The sequence below is a fragment of the Rhipicephalus microplus genome, chromosome 4 (assembly GCF_043290135.1).
Source record: "Rhipicephalus microplus isolate Deutch F79 chromosome 4, USDA_Rmic, whole genome shotgun sequence".
Taxonomy (NCBI): Eukaryota; Metazoa; Arthropoda; class Arachnida; order Ixodida; family Ixodidae; genus Rhipicephalus; species Rhipicephalus microplus.
Genome location: NC_134703.1, coordinates 100,240,247 through 100,263,339, shown reverse-complemented (window position 1 = coordinate 100,263,339; position 23,093 = coordinate 100,240,247). Strand labels below are relative to the sequence as shown.

The window sequence follows — 23,093 nt, the reverse complement described above, 5'->3', positions numbered from 1 at the left end:
CACGGGCCCGTAGTTGTTGTCAGTATGTCTCGTAGTCGGTCTTGTTCAAATCGTCCCGATGGTGACATGTAGACACCAATGAGTGTGAATGACACTTTTTTCTTTTTAACACGTAATCAGACATATTGATTGTCATCATGCGGTTGAACTGCATGATGCACATATGTGAAATCTGTGCGAATGTAAACAACCACCTTGCTGCGTTCCTCGCACGTTGAAGGAACGAAAGATTCATACCCTGATAGTTTAGGAGGTGTTGCACGTTTGGTTCACATATAACTATCATAGGAATATGATTCATGAATATATACTGACAGAATGAAGAGATGCGGGATCTGAGGCCTCTCACGTTCCACTGCATTATCGACGCTTGTCGGACCTCGTTGCGGAAGGAGATAATTAGTCGAGCCATGGTTGCTACTGGAGACTTGCAAATAGTGGACTTAAAGCATCCAGTACTTGTAGTGCACTCTGAGCGAGTGGAGACTTCAGGCTGCTGCACAGCTTTCGCATGGCATCCAGCAGTGTTCGGAACATTCTGATGACTTCTGTGTCCTCCTCAGGCAGCTTGTCAGCGGCTGGCTGGAGTGATGTGACTGTCGATGTGCGCTTGGAATTTGCAGGTGGCTGTGATTTCGGCAATGAAGGCCAAACTGATTCATCTGCAACAGTGCTGCTCGTTGGTTTGTTGACCGCGCTGGCCGCCTTCGGTCTGGGAGGCAAGGGCGGTGGAAGAGAAGGGTGGTGGAGTGGTGCTTTCGATACAGCGTCTGCGGCATTCTTTGATGAACTGCGGCGACGATGACGCCTCTTTCGGACGGTCCTGGCAGCCTCTCGATGCGACGAATTGTCTCTGACCATTTGTTTCAATGCCGCTATTTCTCTTTGGATTTTGGGGCATTGTATTGACGAAGCTGCATGTGACCCATGACGATTCGAGCATTTGAGGGTAGTTGCTTCGCAGTCATCCACAGAATGGGCTTCCGCGCAACAAGGACACACCGTCCTATTTTCGCATACGCTTCTCACGTGGCCCATCTTCATGCACTTATAACACTGTAAGGGCTTCGGTATGAAAGGTCGCACTGAATGCCGAAAATGGCCCACCTTTACGTGTGAAGGAAGAGATCCGCTCTTGAACATGATCTTCAAGCAGCGTGAGTTTCCCAAACGGACAACTTTTGCGATGGCGCTGGCTTCATTTGCCGGTTTGACCAGAACATCGAAGTCGGAGCTGGGAATGGCAGTATCCACATCGTAGATGACTCCAGTGACGACGTTCGAGCTCACAGGAATGTAGGAGTGAACTTTCATTCCCCCCAACTCGTTGACGTTGCGCAGTACATTAAGTGCCGCAGCATGCAAAACGTCGATGGCCAATACGTTATTACGCGTGTTCACTCTGATGTCTGCGATCTCGTTTGGCACGAGTCCTTCCAGCATCACCGAAACAGATTGCCTGTTGAGGTGCTTCATGTTACCGTCCGGCACCTCAAGGACAAAAATGATAGTGTTTGTCACGGGTCTCCTTGGCACTCTGTCGTTCAACGTACTCGATGACGAAGATTTTCTGACGTTCCGCCTCTTCGCTTTACGGCTCAGCACCAGCTTAAAATCGTCGTCGTCAGAAGGCTCTTCGCTGCTCATTGAGTAAACAAGAGTGCCCTCGCTGTCGTAGTCGCTGTAGAGTCCCGTACGCTTTCTGGATGCGGCCACCACCGACGCCGCCGTAACTGGCGGACGTCCGTGGGGGTCCACGTCCATCACCGACGGACACGGATGTGATATTCGCGAAGTTCACTTAAAATTAGGTGAAAAAAGAGAGCACCTACTGAAATGGCGATCTGCTAAGCAATCACTTCGTCGTCGTTCACTCCCCCTTTGTAAGTATGAGCCACAAGAGAAGGGGAACAAGAATAAAGATCGAACAAGCAAAGCCGATCCCTCAGAGTGGGTGTGAGCCATACATATTTGACATCATAATCATCAGCAACATCATCAAGCAAGAAAAAAGCAAGCAAACAAGCAAGCAAGGAGCTCGCCCTGGTTTCGGTCAGGTATTCAGTGGTATATCTGGTTTTGTGTTTTATTCTATTTTAGTCTATTCACTTTATTTTTCTATATACTCTCAACGTTATTATTATATATTGACTGTATATTCTACGCACCCGTGTTGGTCCAATCGCCATATCTACAGGCTTAGCTATTTGTCAGCTTCCATTCATTCGCACGATTTGCTTGCAAAGCTATTCTCACGCCTCTAGAACTTGAAGAGCAATTGTGGATTTGGATTTGACCCTTACGATGCCTTAGTTATTAATTATATAGTTAGTTACACTGGAGTAATATAAGTCGGGGTGTTGTCTTCTCTATTCCAAAGAAAATATCGCTGATGTTTGCGCAATTTGGCCAAACTGGCACATTCTCCGTGGCTCGTCAGAACAGGCTTGTGTGCAGGTATTAGGAGCGATGTTTTTCTGTTTCATCCGCGGCTGCCCATTATCGAGATGAACGAAGTTAGAAAAAAATACAAACTAGGCCGTAACTTTGGCTCTCGTTAACCTCATCACACATTATCTCCTCCTATTTTACCACAGGTATACCTTTTATTCATAACATTGTATACCATCGCTACAAACCGATCACTTTATCAAGACTTAAAACTGTGTATTTGTTAATCAATGTTTGGCTGTAGGTTACTTCAACACGAAATTTTCACAGATTAATTATTTTGTTTTGGACCTTTTTTTCTCTCCACTTCGCTGTATTCGAACATTTTAACTGCATAGCCTTGATGAAGATCAGGTGAAAAACATTTATTGCCATTGCTTAGAGCGTGGGCGCAACCATTTATGGAGAGGATGTGACAATCCCTTACGTAGGCTCGTGCGTGTGCATGTGCTCATATAATGCTGGTCAAATCTTAGCGTAAGCCAGCGGCACTCGAGTACCAAATTTGGTGTTAGGGGTCCTTTAATTTCCATAAAGGGTAGCGTAAACGTGAAACGATACACCGACCAAACGAACACAAAGTTTACTGACGTTTCGGCACCCCCACACGGGAGCCTTGTTCCCAACAGCCATAAGAATAGTGCAGCGTATTCAAGTATACGCCTAAGTACGTGACTTAAGCAGCGGTAGTGCATTGTCGGAAGCGTCGCATTATTCTTGTTCAGCGTGTGCGCAGGAATCCTATAAAGGAATTTTGTAAAACGTGAGCGCGTGAGAGCACATGCCCACAATTATTTTTTTTCAATTCGATTCCATCATATAGAAAGGTCTTCACTGCGCACGCTATAGTTAAAGGTTTAGTCGGTTGTACGTGTCATATACGCACGAAATGCAAAGGTTTCGAGGAGAAGGTGTTAGAACCCCCGAACTCCCATCTCGTAACGGCGTCTAGACAAGAACAAGAGCTACGTGTGGCGCTTTGCTCTTGGGGATGTCGCATATAAGAACAGTCCTTGAACGTCTTCGATGACTGGGCAGCGTTTAAAAGAACAAACGCAGCCTTTAGTTTCAGTCCTCTGATTCCAAATGCACCGCGTGCATCCTCGCTCTCAAGTCCGCTCCTTAATATAGGGTGCGAACATGGGAGACGATTGAGCCATTCCTGACTAAAAGTGCAGGTAGAAGCAGGTTTCTTTCAACCTCTTTGGGCAGTTAGCCAATGCGTTAGTGCCCCTTCACTAGACTTTAGTGACAAAGAAGTGGTATTTTTGAAAGATAGCATGTATTCCTTTTAAGTTCGAATTGTGCGATGCCAATTTAGCCATACAGTATACGCTTGACACTTGCTATATGCACTGCGATCTTTTTTTACGGTTCGGCTTGAGTGTACTTTGCGGCGCACGCACCTACCCTCTTTTAGTCGCTTCTGTTGTCATGTAACTATTCCTGATTTCAGATTACTTTGTTCGACAGCCTTCATAAATCGGCGTTGTTTCTGTGATTAAACAGTTAGAAGTTGGCGCCCATGTCAGTCAGTTCGTTTCTTCATTTCGTTCCCGTACTATTGGTGCTTGTTTAAGTATGAACAAACTAGCTCAGCAACTAGCCCTGTTGGCCGAAAGGGGAGCCCGCTCTTCCTCCTTCTCCTGCGAGTAACCGCCACTCGTTGCCATAAATCTGTCATCGCAACATATTTGTCAGCCACAGAGCTTTGTTCTAGTGTTGCCGCAGTCGTGGCCTTCCCGACCTGCAAAGAAACAGTGGCAACCACGGAGGGAGGAAACGGGAAGGGGGCAAATAAGTGCAAAGTTACAACAGGGGAGTTTTATCTGCATTTCTAGGCCAGTTTCCGGTTTATGATGCTTCTATAGATAGTCGTTGGAGGAACGCCTTTTTTGTACCTTTTGTTTTCTTTCTATCGTTGAAGAAAAATAGAGGAAACCATCTACGCTGCATGAGCGTTGCAATCTTGACAGGATGTGCTTTTTAAGTGCAGCTGTTTTATCGTTAAATATAAAACTAGTCCACCCTGCTTTGGAAGATAAGTTAACCGACCTTGAGGCTGATAGCAACTGCGACATCGTAGTCTACGAATATTGGGCTGGTAGGGTTCTCATGGCCACGGTTTGGTTTTTCAGCTTCAAATAATTATTTCAGACATATATACCCAATTCACAGTGTAAAGTATATCAACGAGGTAAGGCTAAAGGCGACTCGTATGTCTCTTGATGAGGCGTTCACCCCGGACATGCCTGACAGCAGCAGCAAAACCAGCTAGGGAAAACAAGCAAACTATAAAAAATAATTACACTACTCATTACACAGTATGCAAACAAGAATTATTGTAAAAAGAAACACCTTGACATGAACATTAAGGGAAAAGTTTGTAAAAACTTTAATAATGGAAATATTATTTGATCCATCCAGAACGTCTATCTCTAAGAAAAAAAATAATAGTAATAACCTTTTGTAACCTCCTACGTCACTTTTTTTTTTCGCCCAAGGGACAGCATTCTAATTGGACCTATGCTAATGTTTACCAGAAATAACTATTGATTGCAATGAGTAGATAGATGCCCGTTGGTACAATGAATGGGTTGTATACTTAACGAAACGCCAAATGCAACATATGCGAAAGTTTTTTTTTTTTCAAAGATGAGATTGTTTGTACAGGCACAAAACAAGGCAACCGCATTTTTTGAAAATATATACTCTTTCTTCGGGAACCCCTATAGTATCGCCAGTGGCCAACACTGGAATTCGAAAGGTTTGGACCCCACAAAGAGAGATTTTTAAAAGTGTTTTAAATAATTCTTGTACATCGTAGTCGTGTTGGTATGATGATGACGTGAACCGTAATATAAAACGCATAATCCATAGATCGTATTATCCGAAGCACGCTTCAAACAAAGATCAAAATGGGTGTACTTGGAGATAAACTCACTGAGAGCAAATGTTCTTTCTTTTGGCGTCCATGCGATATTGATCCACATGGAACATTATGCGCAACGTCATCGCCTGATCCAACCTTAGCCATATGCATTTTCACAGAAGGTTTCCTGGGCGCCACCATTATTCTGTCTGGGCTGGAGAACGTAGAGCTTCCTAAAATTAACTACAAGGGACTCTGGTGAGCTGCGATCGTTCGGGGACCATGAGAATCATGGGTGTGACATGAATTTGCCTAGTCTTCGTGTTTGCGGGAGGCGAACGCACTTGTGACTTCATTTGTTGCTGTGTTTTGTTTTTTAATGAAAGAGCAAACCGTTTTGATTTTCATGGCCAGATTTGAAAGCGTGATCTTAAAAGGCGAAAGTGGGGAAGCGTAACTGCCGAACATTTGCCGATTCTTGTTTCGTGACAAAGCAGCTTCAAGCCGCGCGAAGCCAAAAGGAACGTAAAGTATGAAGACTAAGTAAATTCATGTATCACCCATATTTCCATGCTCGCTGAAGCGCCATGCGTTGAAGCTCCCAATAGACTAGGGCCAGAGTTTCCTCTAGTGTATATTTAGACAACCCCATAATGGAAAATAGGCATGCCCCCTCCCCCCCCCCCCCCCGCTCCCTCCCAGACACACTACCAAGGCAGCGACGTCAGCTATTTTACTTCAGTACCACGGTTCAGAAAGGAGCCTGCGTGCTTCTGCCTGCCCCTGCCTGCCTGCCTGCTTGCCTGCCTGCCTGCCTGCCTGTCTGTCTGTCTGTCTGTCTGCCTGCCTGCCTGTCTGTCTGTCTGTCTGTCTGTCTGTCTGTCTGTCTGTCTGTCTGTCTGTCTGTCTGTCTGTCTGTCTGTCTGTCTGTCTGTCTGTCTGTCTGTCTGTCTGTCTGTCTGTCTGTCCATTCGTCCGTCCATCCGTCAACTGTACGAAATCGTCGACTATACAAAAACGACTAACGTCTTCTAGTGGTATTATTTCCAAAGACATATACACACAGCGCCATCTAGTGAGCAACTCTTAAAACTTACTAGAAGTGGCTACTAGTAGTACAACATACTACTACGAGGAACACAACCCACACCCTAAAGAGTGTCGCCCCTAAAACAAAAACAAACTCTATTCTGCAAGTCAAAATAACGAGCTTTCCGTCTTTCTCTGAACTAAGCATTTGCGGCGAAACACCGAAGTGTATGCGCCCACAGATGCGAGGACACCACCAGCAGCTTTCCCACGGTGGTGATTTCCCAATGCCGCTGTTGCTTAATCTTCCCAGCTGTGGGCGTGTAACATGGTTGCCATGGATCACCGATGGGTTGTTTAAGCTAACACTGCGATATGAAGGCATTCGTTTTTTTTTTAAATCTAATAGAAGACGACTTGTGCAGTCTTACTATGCAAGCTCAGAGTGAAATACAGTCTCGATAGTCATATCTCATATGCAAGACACGAAAAAAAGCATCCTAAAATGCATTACTAGTGGACCGTATACTAAATACCGTTGGAGCTTCGCTGTGTACGTTATGGTACGCAGGATTAAACGATGGCCACCACGATGAATACTCCGTCTATGGAAGCTGAAATGTTCAGAAGGGAGATCGGCCGAGATGCGCACGCCGCCTGGGAGTGGGGCGACCGGACAGTGCACTCTCCGTCGGATCACCCCAGGTCCGCGAAGAAGCGATCCATCCTGCACAGCCGTTTCCACATCAAGCTGATCGCCACCTACCTGACGCCCATACTACTGCTGCCGCTCTTCGTCTTCCACAACACACCGGTGAGCGGCGCGCTGAATGTGATCCCGATGTATGAACTGGAATATGCTCATACATACTGTGCTCATTCATGCATTATAAATTTGGCCTATAGAGCAGATAGTATGTACATAGTGCCTCTGATTAGTTTTTTTCTTTGTTTATTCTTAATTTTCCTTGTTTGTGTGCGTATCTTGTACATTACTGTTATCATGTTGGGATAGCCGGCTCTAACGTAGCCTACCTTTACATATTTTGCCTAATACAAGATGAATGATACTTGGCCGCACGATTGAAGTATGCGCGTGCTCGTATAGGCGATGCATTGAGATGAGGAGTTATCAGCACAGTGAGCAAGAAAGTTTTATTTTTTTTTGGGGGGGGGGGGGGGCGTCAATCATACCGTGTATGCTTGCGCATGCGGCTTATGTGTACATGTACATATATAAACATGCAAAGTTGTAAAGCTTTGGAGGGGGGGGGGCGGGTGTGAATCTCTCGATACTCCCTCTTCTCCTGGCTACTCCAGTGACAGTTATGCGCCTAAACTACAGATGTGCTCCTAAAATACTTCATGGGGTGATTAAACAACAACAACAACAACAACAACAACAACAACAACAACAACAACAACAACAACAACAACAACAACAACAACAACAACAACAACAAGAACAACAAGGCTGACAGAAAATTCAAGTACTGAATTGACATTAAATGAGTGTTCGCCCGATTAGAGTTCATACGTTAGCAACAATGCGGTAAAGAGTTGTCGTCGCCTTCTTCGTAAGCGGTTACAGGAGAACAGGTGGAAATGATCTAGGAGGCCACTTTTTTTTTTTCAAAAGTAACTTCATCTGGTAAAATTTTGTTACAATATTACATTTCTGCTACCTTGATGGTCTCTTCGCAGACCCCCCAGGTCGCGGGATCGAATCCCTGCACTGGCGGCCGCTTTTTTGATGGAGGCGAAAATACTTGATGCTCGTGTGCTTAGATTAAAGTACACGTTAAAGATCCCCACAAGGAGATTAAAAGAAATCATAGAATATTCACGGAATGAATGATAATGAGTGGGGCGAAGCGTCCATCAATCCGTCCATGTGTCCGCCCATCCGTGCGTCTGTTCGTGCGTCCATCCATGCGTCCGTCCGTGTGTATGTTTGTCCGTCTGCTGTCTGTCCGTCCATGCGTCCATCCGTCCTTCTAGTGAACACTTCAAGTACCGCCATCTAGCTTCTTTTTATCATATATTGATCACATATAAGTATCCAGCAGACAATCCAAGGACTAAACGAGAGTACGTACCACATTGCTGCTGTCAGCGCTGTGTTAACACTGAGAGCGTGATAACGACGCCGTGCTACGTTTTTCGTAACATGTTGACATGTGGATATGCACCCGAGGGCGGGTATGTGCCGCAGGCTACGCACTACGACAACGGGCGACGCACAAGACACGCCATAAGGAGCTTCGCTCCTAAAAAAAATTGAACCCCAGGTGGTAGAAATTTCTGGAGCCCTCTGCTACGGCGTCTCTCATAATCACATATGGTGGTTTTGGGACGTTAAACGCCAACAACTATTATATTATTAATGCTCTCTTAAATTTTTGAAACTACGAAACAAAAGCGCAGGGAACCGCCGGAGACTGCTTGTCACTTTGATTTCACAAATTTCAGCCCCTCTTTTTGTATTTGAGCTGTCTCGGCGCAGCCAAATTTCTACTGGAGCTGAATAGGCATGATTTTTTTCTTTCATAATGCTTTCCTTATTAACGAACTGTTTACGTTACGTAAAGTCAGCGTCGTTGAGTAATGACGGGATCACTCTGAGATAACCGCAATAAGCACTCGATGATGGGTTTATGTCACCGCTAAGATGCCACGTCAGCGCCTAATGATGGCGTCGCCGTGTTTTTCTGAGAAGAGTTTAATGCTGGAACGTGTGCCAATAATTAGTTATGGATACTATTATGGCTTCGCAAGATACCTTGTCTCAGTGTAAGTGAGATGTTTTACGGTTTACGCGCAATTTAGTAATACAGATGATGTCCGTACCGGTGTTTCTGACCACGAGGAGTGCTGTACAGTGAAAGACAACATTTACCATTCTTCCTTCACGACCTTTACACTGTCGCCTTTATAACGATTGTGTTCGAGACCTGCAAAGTAGTTTTTTATACATGTTCATTCGCTGTCGAGGTCGCGCGCTGAAACATTCGCAATGGAGTCGAACGCAAGAAATCTTTCGTTTTAAGGACCTGCTCTCTGGATTTCAAGCCGACTGGTTGTGCCCCCGCGATCTCCGGCGACAGCGCAGCTCTGGCCGACTGGGCCAGAGCTGCGCCCATCTCCTGTCGCCGGCAAGAACTCTCGCCGGGTGGTGCCCCGTCCTCGGACTCTTGCGACCGTGTCCAAATTTTCAATCTTCTCGTTACTGCCCCGCCGCGGTGGTCTAGTGGCTAAGGTACTCGGCTGCTGACCCGCTGGGCGCGGGTTCGAATCCCGGCTGCGGCGGCTGCATTTCCGATGGAGGCGGAAATGTTGTAGGTCCGTGTGCTCAGATTTGGGCGCACGTTAAAGAACCCCAGGTGGTCTAAATTTCCGGAGCCCTCCACTACGGCGTCTCTCATAATCATATAGTGGTTTTGGGACGTTAAACCCCACATATCAATCAATCTTCTCGTTACTTCCATATGCCCCTGCCCCTGCACCACGCTCTCTCCTTCCCCCTCTCTCCATCTCTATACATTTAAACCCTATTCTTTTAATTCCCTCCTTACCCACACCCCTCGTGAGCTACTGTTGAGGTGTCCTCCCCAAGAGAGACAGTTACGGGGCACACTTTTCTCTTCTTTTAATTTAAGAATCACTCACTCTTTCGTTTTAAAGGCATTTTCTTAGGCTATAATGTCAGTTGCTTGCGCTTGCGTTTCTTTTATTGTACGTTATAGTTCCTCTTCGAGGAAGGGTAGTTATAGATCTTCATAGCTTCCCATATAACCTTGCTTATAATTATATAGACAAGGTCACTCTCTCTCTCTACACACACACACACACACACACACACACACACACACACACACACACACACACACACACACACACACACACACACACACACACACACACACACATATATATATATATATATATATATATATATATATATATATATATATATATATTCCTGCCCATGGTGCCTGCCCACGGCAAGTTATCTTTTCACCCACATTTCTTTCTTCACATTTACATTACAATTCGGTCTAATACCTTCCCTTATACTATACTTTTCTTGGCATTATTGTCTGTTAGATTTCAATAATATTGTGTCAAACACGGATAAACGAGCCCTAAAGTATACACTTGTTTCCCCCCCCACATACACACACACACACACACACACACACACACACACACACACACACACACACACACACACACACACACACACACATATATATATATATATATATATATATATATATATATATATATATATATATATATATATATATATAATGTGTGTGTGTGTGTGTGTGTGTGTAAGGTTATAAAGGTTATACGTATAAACAATAAGCTTGTTTGTTAATTTTGAGCGTGGTTGTTTACTGTTTATACCGTTTTAGTTGATTCATGCATAACGCGTACGATGTGGTTGCGTTTTACCAATGGAGCAGCCCCGTGTATGAGGTGGCCAGGTTTCCCTCAAGCTTTCTTGCCCGGTCATCCTCGCGACCTCGTTGTCGATACACTCAATTCAATTCAATTCAACGTGTCATACCAGTGGTTCGACTCACCCCTTTGCAGAAGACCCGCTGCGCGTACGTCATGGTGCTGGTGTTCGTCAACTGGGTGACAAGGACGCTGCCGCTAGGTGTCACTGCCCTGATGCCGCTGCTATACCTTCCGGCGTTGCGCATCATCAGCTACGACCAGGTTGTCGGCATGTACATGAACGTGAGTGCACCGGTCGCCTGCAAGAACCAGTGTTTCATCGTTATATCTCCTCAACAAATCTGCAGCACTTTGGATGCGTCTTGAATTAGCTAACTTTGCTGGTACGCTAGGAGACATACCCAGAAAGCTCTAAAGTTAACAATGGGCAACGGGCATTGTTGGGTGGTGCATGTGCTGAAATTCAGATTCCGCAATCACTGCAGAAGGGGACATATGAGACGTGTCAACCTTATGACACATTTTATTACGTTAACCCTCAACATTATTTGTGAATCAACAAATGATTTGTGAAAACTGTCTTACTTTAATGAATGAATAAATTGCTGCATGAATGCGTTGCATATTGATTCAAAAGGCTGGTGATTTTCCTTTACTGTGAGCCAAGAGAATTCATGATTAGTAGGGTGTGTCAACGGGGGGAAATATTGAGGTTTAGAGACAACGAAACTAAACCCCTGCTGGATTATATATTCTCCACAGTGGTTAAATCCAGAAAAATTAAAAATCACCAGAGGGGATGCACATCTTGCCATGGCGACCACATTGTTTACATAACTATAATATTTTCACTCATAGAAACATAAAATCATACCATATAATCAACGTCACAAAAAAACATGGCTTTCGAACTCGCTGCTTTGTTTTATTGGGTTTTCTCTGATACCAATGGAGTGGCAATTGCTTTTCAGTAATTTTACACAGCTGATAGGTATTAACACCGGTGTACCGGTAAAACCGGTAGAAGTAGAACAGGCAATAAAAAAGCCAGTCAACAGGCTCCGATTTTTTTTGCACCTCCGAACAAGCCCGCGCATCTTTTGTACGCCTGACGAACTTCCTCCCACGCCCAGTGACGTTCGCTAGGCGATCGGTGACGTTCACTTCACTACTGTTTGTTGAGACCTGGTTCAGACCAATCGACGAGCTGCGTGCTGTGTCACGTCACCGATCGCCGAGTTGACTACACTGCTGCGTGGACGGAGGTTGGTCAGGCGTAGGAAAAATGCACGAGCTTGTTTGAAGGGTGTAAAAAAACGTCATAGACTGTTGACGGGCCCTTTAAGAATGGTGAACGTGTTATACTTAACTGTCAAGACATTCAGATATACGAAGTTTTAAAAATAAATTTCAAAGGGGGGGTCCTCCCCACCTGAGCACAGAGGTGGTCAGGACCCCACTAACCTACTATTATTTAGACCACTGATTTTATAAACTAGCTATTTCACTGGATATATTTTTTGAAATCCACGGCACCAAACGAATTATTTCGCAGATGTAGGATGGAACGCTTCCAGGAACGTATACTTGAGTCGTATAAAAACAAGTTTGACAGTTCTGAGCTGACAATCACGCTGCATACACTGGGGGCTCACGATCACGTGGGCCGAAATTCGCAACGCCATGCAAATGGGTCAAGTTTCAAGTCGAACGCTGCTTGCCCTTCTCGCGGTCGCGCGCACAGAGAATGAGGGGCTGAAGTGCACGATGGTATATTGGTAGTGCTGTGATGTCACTCTTCTTCGTTAACACTGCCTCAATCATTTGACGCGATGTGTAGACTGTGTAATTTGTTGCTTGAATAGATTAATGAGACTTGGGAGCAATAAAAAAAAAGTTCAGCCGATCCCGCATACTTTGGGAATCGATGTTAAGCATGCGAATGAAAGGAGACTGTGTTGCAATTTTTTTTATTGAGTGAAACGTTACGATGTGGCACTAAAGATATGTATGCACAAACACACGTTAAACAGCCGCCTGTGTTTCATATAACCAGTTGTCTAGAGTTGCGTAACGAGCATAACAGCAGCATGAATATTAGCAACACCAGAAGCGGTAGGCTGATATGAGGTGCCGATGCTTGCAAGAAAGGTAGCCCTGCATACTCCTACATAAATCAACTTCAGCGGATGGCACTTAACTACAATTGACGTTAACTGGACGTGACTGTTGTATCATAGGAGTGCGTATGTAATGTTTATAAAATTGTATGGTCAGCGCTACAAGCAGAATTGACGTTTCACGAACATTAGGGTCCGTTTGAAAAGTATTTCCAAGACCTTGCGTGGCTCTGAGGTAGAATACTCGATTCCACGAAGAACGCTATAGGGTTTGATTTTTAATAGGACCTTACATTTATTCTCTGCATTTGTCGAGCCAGCGTGGCTACTGTCAGTGTTTTCTTAACAGTCATGCGTCATTAATGAGGTCTGTTCACACCGTTCCTGAGTAGATATAAAATGTCAATCACTTGTGGCACCTATACCCGCGCATATCTGTGAAGAATATCCGCCCGCGGGTGTGTTACACGTCTGGCGAAAAGAGTTTGACGAATTACGCCAAGGAATTGTGACATTATTTATGTCACGACCCACCAGTCATACTCCTGGTATCTCCGTGCTAACTTCGGTTCACTCCAAATTAACGGGGTGATCATGAGGGCAACCAGACGTAGGCGGCTAGATGAACAGATAAACAGATAGGCGCAAAAAATGCGTGCAATGCGCAAAGAAATGCTTCGCATTTAAAACACCAACTTAATGTATGCGTTTCATTTTTTAAATTTTTACTGCAAATCACCGCAATACGTGAGAGTAATCTGCCTCCTTTTTGCGTTCGTTCGTATTCTCGCGCTTTGCACATCGTGCAAACACAGCCCCTCATAACCAAACTGATTTCCTATCGCATTACAGTGCTCATTTTACGTCAAGAAAAATTTTCACAGTGGACAAGCACTGTCCGTGTCAGATCCTTTTCGTGCATTTTTGTTTTATCCCGTGCTGTGTAAATTTTGCTCGACGATGAACTAACTACTAGCTCACCCAAACACGCACATTAATCGCTCGTTCTCATCTACCTTCCCGCGTCTAGCTAAATATAGATGCGGAACTGGCTGAAGGTAACGCTAGTCTCGCATTCGTATAGAACGTCAATGCTCAGTAATGGGTCTAAAGCCGAGCGATCGGCGAGGGCGCATTCGGCATAGCTTGCAGAGATGATGCGCGGGGAACTACATACGGCACACTGGCCACAACACCCTGACACTCGCGTCTCGGGAGCTCGGGCTGGTTCAGGCATGTCATGCGCTCGTGACCTTCTGTGCACATGACATTTTCATGGGACGTGTGATGCGTATGCGACATGTGATCCTCCCGCTCGCCTGCCGAATAGGTGTGAAGAGGGCAGGGAAGGGATTTAGCTTCGGAAGGCTACACAGGGCGGGCGCCGGCAATGGCTTAAAGCTCGCCTCCTCGCATTAGGGTTTCGCGCCGCTTCAAAGCATTGGTTTTCTCAACTTCTAGGGGACTGATAAGAGATATTATTGTGGCCTAATGCTTTTTATTGGGTGCGAAACAACTTCTAGCGTCTAAATAAAGCTCGTTATGTCACCTGAGGAGGGGCTCTTTAATGTCATCACGGATCCTCAGGCGGGCTATTCCAAGGATGGTCATCTTTTGAGGCGTTCTAGGCCCGTAGACAAACAGTGCCGGTTCATCTCATGTACAACATTCTCTTTTTAATTTTCTTAGAGGCAGTCTCATTTAAAAATGTTTAGTGTTGTGTTTTGTACACGTTATATGTCGGTCATGCTCTGTGTTTATCGCTTCATCGTCATATGCTTACAAAACCACATTTTAAGCATAATGGCAGATAAGACGCTTAAGTATGTATCAAGGACCTATTAGGGCACTCCTTACTTCCTCCCTGCGCCGCTGAAGTGGGTTTCAAGTACAACATACATTTACTTTACACTAACAACATGCAGACTTAATGTATTAGCCACCTGTACATCCGTACCACCAAACCATCTGTATACCGCCAATCGCAGAAAACGGTTTTCCTGACGCACGCTGGCGGCCATGATAATGTCGATCACATTCGGAAAGACCAATTTGCATTCCCTCTGGGTCCTCCTTACTTCCTCCCTGCGCCGCTAAGATGTGTTTTTAAGTACACATTCACTCTACACTAAGAAAGCGTAGACTTAATGTACAAGCAATCTGTACCGCCAATCGCAGAACACGGTTCTCCTGACGCTGGCAGCCATCATGATGTCGATCGCAATCGAGACGACGAACCTGCACAAGCGCATCGCGCTCTGGGTGCTGCTTCAGTGCGGCCAGTCTCTGCGCAACATCATGGCCGGCTACACGGTCGCCACGTTCCTCATCACGCTGCTGCTCAAGAACAGCGCCACGGCGGACATCATGGTGCCCGTTGTGGACGCCACCGTGCACGAGATACACTACATCTACATGAAGGACATGTACACGCAGCGCTTCGGGGCGGACGCCAAGAAGAGGCCGTCGGTCTCCTGTAAGGCGGGTCGGGAGCTGGGAGACGCAGCCAGACATTTTTCTTGCAGTGTGTGTGTGTGTGTGTGTGTGTGTGTGTGTGCGTGTGTGTGTGTGTGTGTGCGTGCGTGTGTGCGTGTGTGCGTGCGTGTGTGTGTGTGTGTGTGTGTGCGTGTGTAGGGGGGGTTGATTTCCCGTGTATGTATGCTTGTGCGTCTGTTCGTATGTGTGCGTGCATATATACAAAAATTTGAGAGACGATTGAACCCCCCCCCCCTCTTCCATGGCTACGCTACTGGTTGAGGGCATTGCTCTTTTTCAATGCGAATAATTCAATGGGACAACTTATTTTTAAGAAGCAGTTCCTGGCTCAGATCAGAAAAAAAAGCGTATTGCCAGCTAAAGTGGAGGAAAAAAGAATAATATCCGGTGCTATTAAACAGGACACAATAAATGCCATACGTAACAATGGCCACAACGAAATATCCATTGTGGCATTGTTGACAGAGGAGCTCCGTGATGACCTTTTCAAGTATGAGGGTAAATAAGAGTCCCAAGACATAAAATTCTCAAAAATATATGAAAGCGGGTCGTACGAGTGTTGGCTAACGTCTGTCTAGCGCTGTCTAGGGTCGGCTTGTGTTTAGTATCTACTCTTTAAGCAATGCAATGCAATAGGATGTATATGCAAACATGCACAAGCCTTACTATTTCAAATGCTCCACGCACTACTAGAGTTTCTGGAAATAACTGCAGTTGTTTTTCTCCACATGATAGAAGTTTAATAATGAAAGTTCACTTCCGGCTTTGTGAAGCTGCTTTGTGTGAAGCAAACAGTTGATCATATAGCAGTGATTAAATTAAAGCGTGATTATATTATTTGCAATACATAATGGGGTTTGAATACTAAAGCTGCCGAATTCATGGTGATAGATTAATTACACGATGTCATTAACTTCATCACTTTTATACCGCAAATGATCGCAGCGATGGCACGGAAACAAGCTTATAGGCACCTATAGAATATCTAGCACGACGTTGCATATTTATCGTTTGGTTGTTTTTCTCCCTCGGCAAACAGATAACTCCCGCAGTAAAAATCTGGGCTGGGAATCTAGTTAAACATTAAAAAAAATGGAGGACAAGATCATACAGACTGTAGGCATACTCAACCTCGACGATAACCGTGCTACTAGGTTCATTCATTCTTCGTATTCGCATAATATTAGTGTATCATCCCTCAAAAAAGAATCTGCTATTTTAAACCTTGACGTTTGCCGTCGCATTTCCAGCCTCTGCCTGTTTCAGAAAATTTTTTACAGCCCATTCCGTCATCCCTACATTGTTCCACCAGCCCGCATATCTCACCGCACTAGACATCCACTTCAAGTTGCCCGTCCACGCATTAGAACGACCAGTTTTTCTATGTGCTTTTTTTGTACGGACTGCAAACGACTGGAATGATCTTCCCCACGACATCGTGGCCATTTCCTGTCCATCAACATTTTTTCGACCAACTGTCTGCACGTCTTTCGCAATGAAAACCCGTGTCAAAAAAAAAAATAACAGAACTTTATTTGTTAACACACCCCTTATGTAATACCCCCTCGGGGGTCTTTAAGGAAATAAAGTGAAGTGAAGTGAAGATGCGATAATACCTTATCTTAATATACCCGCACGAAAAAAAAAATATTGTGGACCATCTGCCCGAAGGAAACCTACGAAGCAGCAGTGGTGCGCACGTCGCTGACTCGGCGATTGAAACGGGCATCGACGCAGGTGCTGAAAAATGGTTTTAAGTGAAACTCGGCGTAGCCGTTACTCGAGGAAACGTTTCTTTGATACGCAAAGACACAGGAGGCGGGTTGGGTTTCGTGTAAGTTTCGTCGCACATAAACGAGATGAAAGAGTGTTTACTCTCGACGTGCGGTGGAGTGTTGTGGGTGGTAGAGAGGGTAAAGCGAGACAGAAGTGTGTTGCAAGTGGTCGGAGTAAAACCGGTCGGAGTAAATATTTTTTTAGGCACTGCGCCGTGCTCCCGACCGGGTTGCAGAAATGAGGTGCCTTTTCTCATCTTCTAACCACTACCACCACCACATTCGAAAAAGTACAACCTTCTTTTGCTCTGCGCCGCTTCCTCCTCTCCCCGCCGGAGCTTCTTGTCTCTCCTGGTGGATGCGGCGAAGAACCGGTTTTCGCCGCTCGGCGCCATGTTGGATGCACCAAAGCGCCACTGTGTTGCTTGTTCGCCGCATGCAAAGCGCAGAACGTTGTAGATGTGAAGTGAAATGAACTTTATCTGGTCCTGGAGAACTGGTCAGACGCCCCCCTAAGAGGTGTCCGCCGCAGTTACTGGCCGTGACCACGCCGGGACTGGAAGACCGTGGCGCCATTCGCAGGCCTTCTGAACTGCCGAGTATTGGACTTAAGAGTTCGGGGCTTTTAAGAGCCCTCTCCCAGTCTTCTTCTGTGCTGAACTTTGCGCCATGTAACAGAGCATTTCTCTCAAAAGGCGGTTAATGTTTCGAATTTCATGATTATCGCGGCTATTATCAAGCGCAGCCCGTGTCTGCAACAGCGTGCACGTCACGTGTGCTTCTTATGAAATGAATCAGTGGCACTTGAAAAAAAATGCTTTGTTGCAATACATATGAAGATGTGCTGAACTTTTTTATTGCTTTGAGGTGATGCTGTGCGTTGAGTTCAGAGAATACATCGCTAGAATTGGGCGAGCGGTAATTTCGACAGTGATGACGTGACGGCGTTTTTGGACCTCTACGTCACAGCCCCATCTTGGCCATCCAGTAGTTCGGAATAGTTTCCGTGCACAGGAATGACGTTTATCACCTACATTATCTGCAATGCCCATAAAGACATGTAAAACCTCGAGACAATGGTTGGAAATTGCACCGCAGAGGACAAATATCTCAGAAGGGCGTTCTGCGTGTACGTGTCATCGGACAGGCAGAGGAGAGGTAGCAAGTGCAATGTCCCGAAGTTCTGAGCGAGCACTTTCATGGAAATTGTTCACATTGCTGCAGTTATAAAATATCGAGATAGTTTGTAGAGAACTGTTCCTTCCAAAACGTCGTGGCTTAAGACACCGCAGCTGCGATTTAAGTATTTCTTACCGGTTCAATAATTAGCGTGCCGAGTTTACTGAATTTCATTTCAACCTGTTCTGAATAAACCCAGTTTTGTATATCAGCGCCAGATACAAAAGGAAACGCTACGGCGTGAAAAGTAGTTTAAACGGCGTGCGATTCGCTACAACTTGTGCATGATTTGCAGCAGCTCTTCTGTCGTAATATTGATGCTGAGCGCACCCAGTCTCGCTGAGATAATCAGTGCGGAAAAATCATTACATAGAGCCGTATGCGAGGCACGGCACACGGCCCCGACTGTACAGAAGCGGCTGTAACTAATGCAGCAGCAGCGGCGTGGCACCAGCTCGAAAGGAAACTTCAAGCTCGTGGCGCATTACAGGGGGTGCCACTGTCGCAAGCGAAAGAAAAAAAAAAGCAACTCGCCGGAGAGGAGGCGGCGAGGGGGAGAGAAGATGGCGGTACATTTACGAAGTATATAGGGGTTTTAGTTCGGAGGAGCCGGAAGCTGCGGGCGCTGCGGCAAGCATGCTGCGGATGAGGGAGAGGGCCGTCCGCACGCAACTGCGAGAGAGGCTTGCGAAGGAAGCGTGACACCGTAGTCGGGACTATGGTGACGTCAACGCGCAGCGGCAGCGTGACCTATTTGGCGCCACTCCAACACCTGCGGCGAGGGCAATGCATTGCGGCGCGTTCGTATAGGCGCACGTACGCACGGCGTTACACACATGAATCAAAGAGCTGCTTCACATCTAAAAAGCAACACATGCCTCCACCGAACTGCGCCGCCTTGCTTGAGCTCAGTCAAGCAACGTGAAAAAGAAGAGAAAAAAAAAGAATATATGGCAACATATGTGCACATGCGTAACGTGCGTATGTAGGGAGATCTACTAACAACAGCTTGAACTTTAACTGGAAGCATTTCGCAATTCATGTCACCTGAAGAAATTTGCAGACACTCAAAGCGCGCTTTACTTTGCTTGATTTTTATTGAGTGATTCTCGAGAAGAGGAAGAAGAAGCCTAATATCTGTCTGCCTGCTGGGCAATACGGCGCAGTGACCTGTAGGGGAGGAGGGATAAAAATAATAGTGGCGTGATATAGATAAAGAAATAGGACAAGGCAAGCGATAGAAAAAAAGCATAGGAAAGACGGGAGCCGGTAAAAGAAGTCCAAGGGCGGGGCACCACACGGCGAGAGCTTTGGGGCGTCAGGAGATCGCGGAGGGCGAACCAGTCGGCGAGAGCTATGCGCCATCGGAATTTCCGGGCGGCACAACTTTCAGCTTGAAATTCTTCGAGTAACTATTGGCTTGATGGAAGAAACCAGACGCGTAGTTAGACATTTTTTTTAGGGTGGTGGAACACGCATTATGATACTTTTTATGTTTATGCGTGCGTTTGTATGTTGCGTGTACATATACGCAAACAAAACTTGCTCGCGAGAAAAGATTGAACGCCCCCCTCCCATGGCTGCTCTTATGACAGAAACACTACATTTAACTTCAATTTCGAAAGACCGTGAGGAATTAGGTTATGGCGGCGATGTGCCGTGTCGTGTTTTAACGTATACATTATTGTTACCGAAGCGTACAGGCAACTCGCCTTTAATGTTGACATTTAAGTATCGAGCTTATACAACCAACGCTAGCAGGCACAATAATGTGTGACGTATATTTACCGACGCCTATTATTATTATCTTTTTATCTGGATGAATACATGTATATTTTGTTACTGCTTTGATATAGCTTATGTAAATATTGTTGAATTTGTCCGTAGGATACAATAACAATAGGCTTTTAAGAGCTTTGAGTTTACCTAGGATCTGATGTGCACCTTCCTACTCATGGTTTAAGGCACTTTCTTCTTACGTGGCGCAGACATTGCCAACGCTCTCAAGTTGGACGACATTAGGATGCGGCAAATAACGACGTGAGTACTTGTTCACCGTTCAAATACAGTTACGTATTCAGTGCAATCTAGCTTGGTTGGTTGGTTGCGAAACTTTATTGAGGTCCTGCAAGGCGCGCGTCAGCGCGCAGTGGGCGTCTCCCACGTCGGGACCGTTAGGCCAAGCCTATCGGCCGCTCCGCGGGCGTGCTGGACGGCCCAAAGTTGGTCGGCCAGGAGGGAGCTGCGAAGGGCCGCCTCCCACCTGACCGATGTAGTGTTGGGGTTAGTGTACATTGCCTTGCACTCCCAGAGCATGTGCGCCAGCGTGGATACATCCCCACATTCGGGGCAAGCGTCATTGGGGAACACGTCAGGATAAATAGCGTGAAGGGATCTCAGGTTAGGGTACGTGTCGGTCTGCAGTAGTCTGAGCGTAAGGGCTTGTGGCCTATTAAGATTTGGATGAGGGAGTGGATATAGTCTCCGCGCGAGGTAAAAATATTTTGTTACTTCGTTGTACGTGGCAGGCGCGTCCCTGTTTTCCGCAACCCCGTTGGCCCCGAATCGTTGCCCGGAACCCGCGCGGTCGGTAAGTGCGCGCGCCAATCTAGCTTGGAAGAAAAAAAAGTAAGCGATAGGTACGAAGGTACATTTATCGCAGAGAGACCCGCAACAACTTGAAGTAACGCATGTATTAGTTGGATACAACTGTTGTTTAGAGTTGAAAACGCGCTCGATTGTTTAAATTTAACGCTTGTTAAAATGTTTGTTGAAAGGCCAACGCTGAATCAATTTTGGAAAAAAAATCACGTGATGACGTCATCATAAGATGTGAGAAATAACTAAAATTTGTGATATCCTTGTGACTTCATCGTCATGTTACTGTGACGTAAGACCACGTCATGTCTTCATATGACATCTTAGCTTGGTCAAATACAGCCCGATCACATAGGCAACGTAAAACCAGGTGAGGTGAAGGCTTTCGAAGGGTGCGATGCACGATCATATATCTAGGCTGCCTTGATTGCATACGTTAAATACATACCCTGAAAATCAAAACTAGCAGTTGTTCCGCGTACGAAAACAACTGATGAGTGAAGGTCCCTAGGAATGGGACGTAAACGAGTGTGTATCTGATCTCGCTGCTGACTTTCATGAAGGCGGTATAGGGTGGGGCAACGTATTAGGACCAGTATAGAGTTTCGCAGCTCCACTCGCGAGTCAGCAGACGCGGCTGACTTGTGGACTTATGACACTGTGGTTCCACCTGGCTTCCCTTGCTGTGTCCCGCGGAATGGGATACGGCAGCGCACCGTTACTCTCGATGGCCCGTTGCCGAAGCCAATCGCTGAGGCGCGCACATGTCGCAGCGAGCTGAGACGCACAAGGAGTAGCGCCGCTTGTGACGCACTGCGCATTTCTAGAGCTCGCCTTCTCCGTACTCCATGCGTAATTTACGAAGGCATGATGCAAGATGGAACTGCAGCTTCGCTAGTTCTGGCGTCGGCCGTCACGTCCACTTAAGAGATGAAGCGTTTAATGAGGGCGGTAGGGTGGGGAGATCGTCTGCTGCTATCAGTGGTGGGAAGGACTGAGGCGCACGCAGGGCAGCGCGAGCATGCCCACGGGAAAGAGCAGATACGAAGACTGATATCGAGGCTATAGAGGTGGGAGAGGGGTGCGAGCGGTGATGTGACGGAGAGCTTCGACGGCGGTGACGGTGGGGTGCGGGCCTAAAGAGCTCCGCTCATAAATATTGCGCAAATTGAGCATTTATTTATTTATTTTATTTTATTTATTACAAGTACCTACATCGCCCATTGGGCATTGTTGTAGGGGGGTTACAGTAGAAGATAGAATACAAAACAGCAAAATTAAAAGCAAATAAGTCGTGCATTACAGTATACAGGAGAAATCAACACTTGTAGTACAGCATTAGAACAAAAGTACAAAACACAGGATTATACAACGAAAGCAGTAATTATACATATAAAAAAATCAACAACCAAGAGAAGTACAAAGCCAACGTTAAATATATGGGTTATTTCAGCAGCTCGAAACGCTGTTTCAATGGCTGTTAGGAAATTAGAATCAGAGAATATTGGTATTTTTAGCGCATTCCAGTCACTAATAGAATTTGGAAAGAAAGAGTATTTAAGGACATTCAATCGACAGGTATATTCTCTAATTTTATATAAGTGATCTTTCCGTTCGGACATATAAATAGGCGTCTTTAAATACCGCTCTTTATTTAGCCCAGTCTTACCGTGATATATATTATAGAGAAATTTAAGTCTTTGAACTTTCCGTCGTCCACAAAGGGGTTCCCATCCCAAGGCCTGAAGAATTCCAGCATGATGCATGATGAAAAAGTATGCATGATCATTGCGAAACTTTCTCGCCGTCCATCTTTGATGTCCGTGCTGTTCTGTTTTGCCGTTGCTGTCTACGTTTTGACTGTCGAATTTATACGACTACACGTGGAGAGGAACAAGGGACAAAACATTCACGCACATGTTCCTCTGTGCATCTACATAGCTCGCGTTTCCTCCGTCAGCGGCACAAGCGCTGCCATTCTGCATTTCTACGCAGCGGATCTGTAACCACGGTTGCCAGCACCAATGTTTGAGATGTATAATCTAGAAAGCATGTTCAGCCAAGTGGGGGGGGGGGGGGGGAATCTGGCTTCTGTGTGTAAGG

The 23,093-nt window shown here is 45.8% G+C and overlaps 1 protein-coding gene across 3 annotated transcripts in view; it reads left to right on the top strand.

Moving 5' to 3' along the window:
* LOC119172803 (solute carrier family 13 member 2) overlaps positions 1-23,093 on the top strand; it is a 114,564-nt gene that overhangs the window by 37,086 nt on the left and 54,385 nt on the right. Inside the window, exons 1-2 of one of the 3 annotated variants that reach the window (XM_075893340.1) lie at positions 6,915-7,166; positions 10,955-11,104. In XM_075893340.1, coding sequence (XP_075749455.1) covers positions 6,933-7,166; positions 10,955-11,104 — 384 coding nt within the window. In that variant the 5' untranslated portion in view covers positions 6,915-6,932. Of the gene's footprint in view, positions 1-6,914; positions 7,167-10,954; positions 11,105-23,093 lie in introns of those variants that run through there. The other 2 variants (XM_075893342.1, XM_075893343.1) reach the window with 2 other exon arrangements.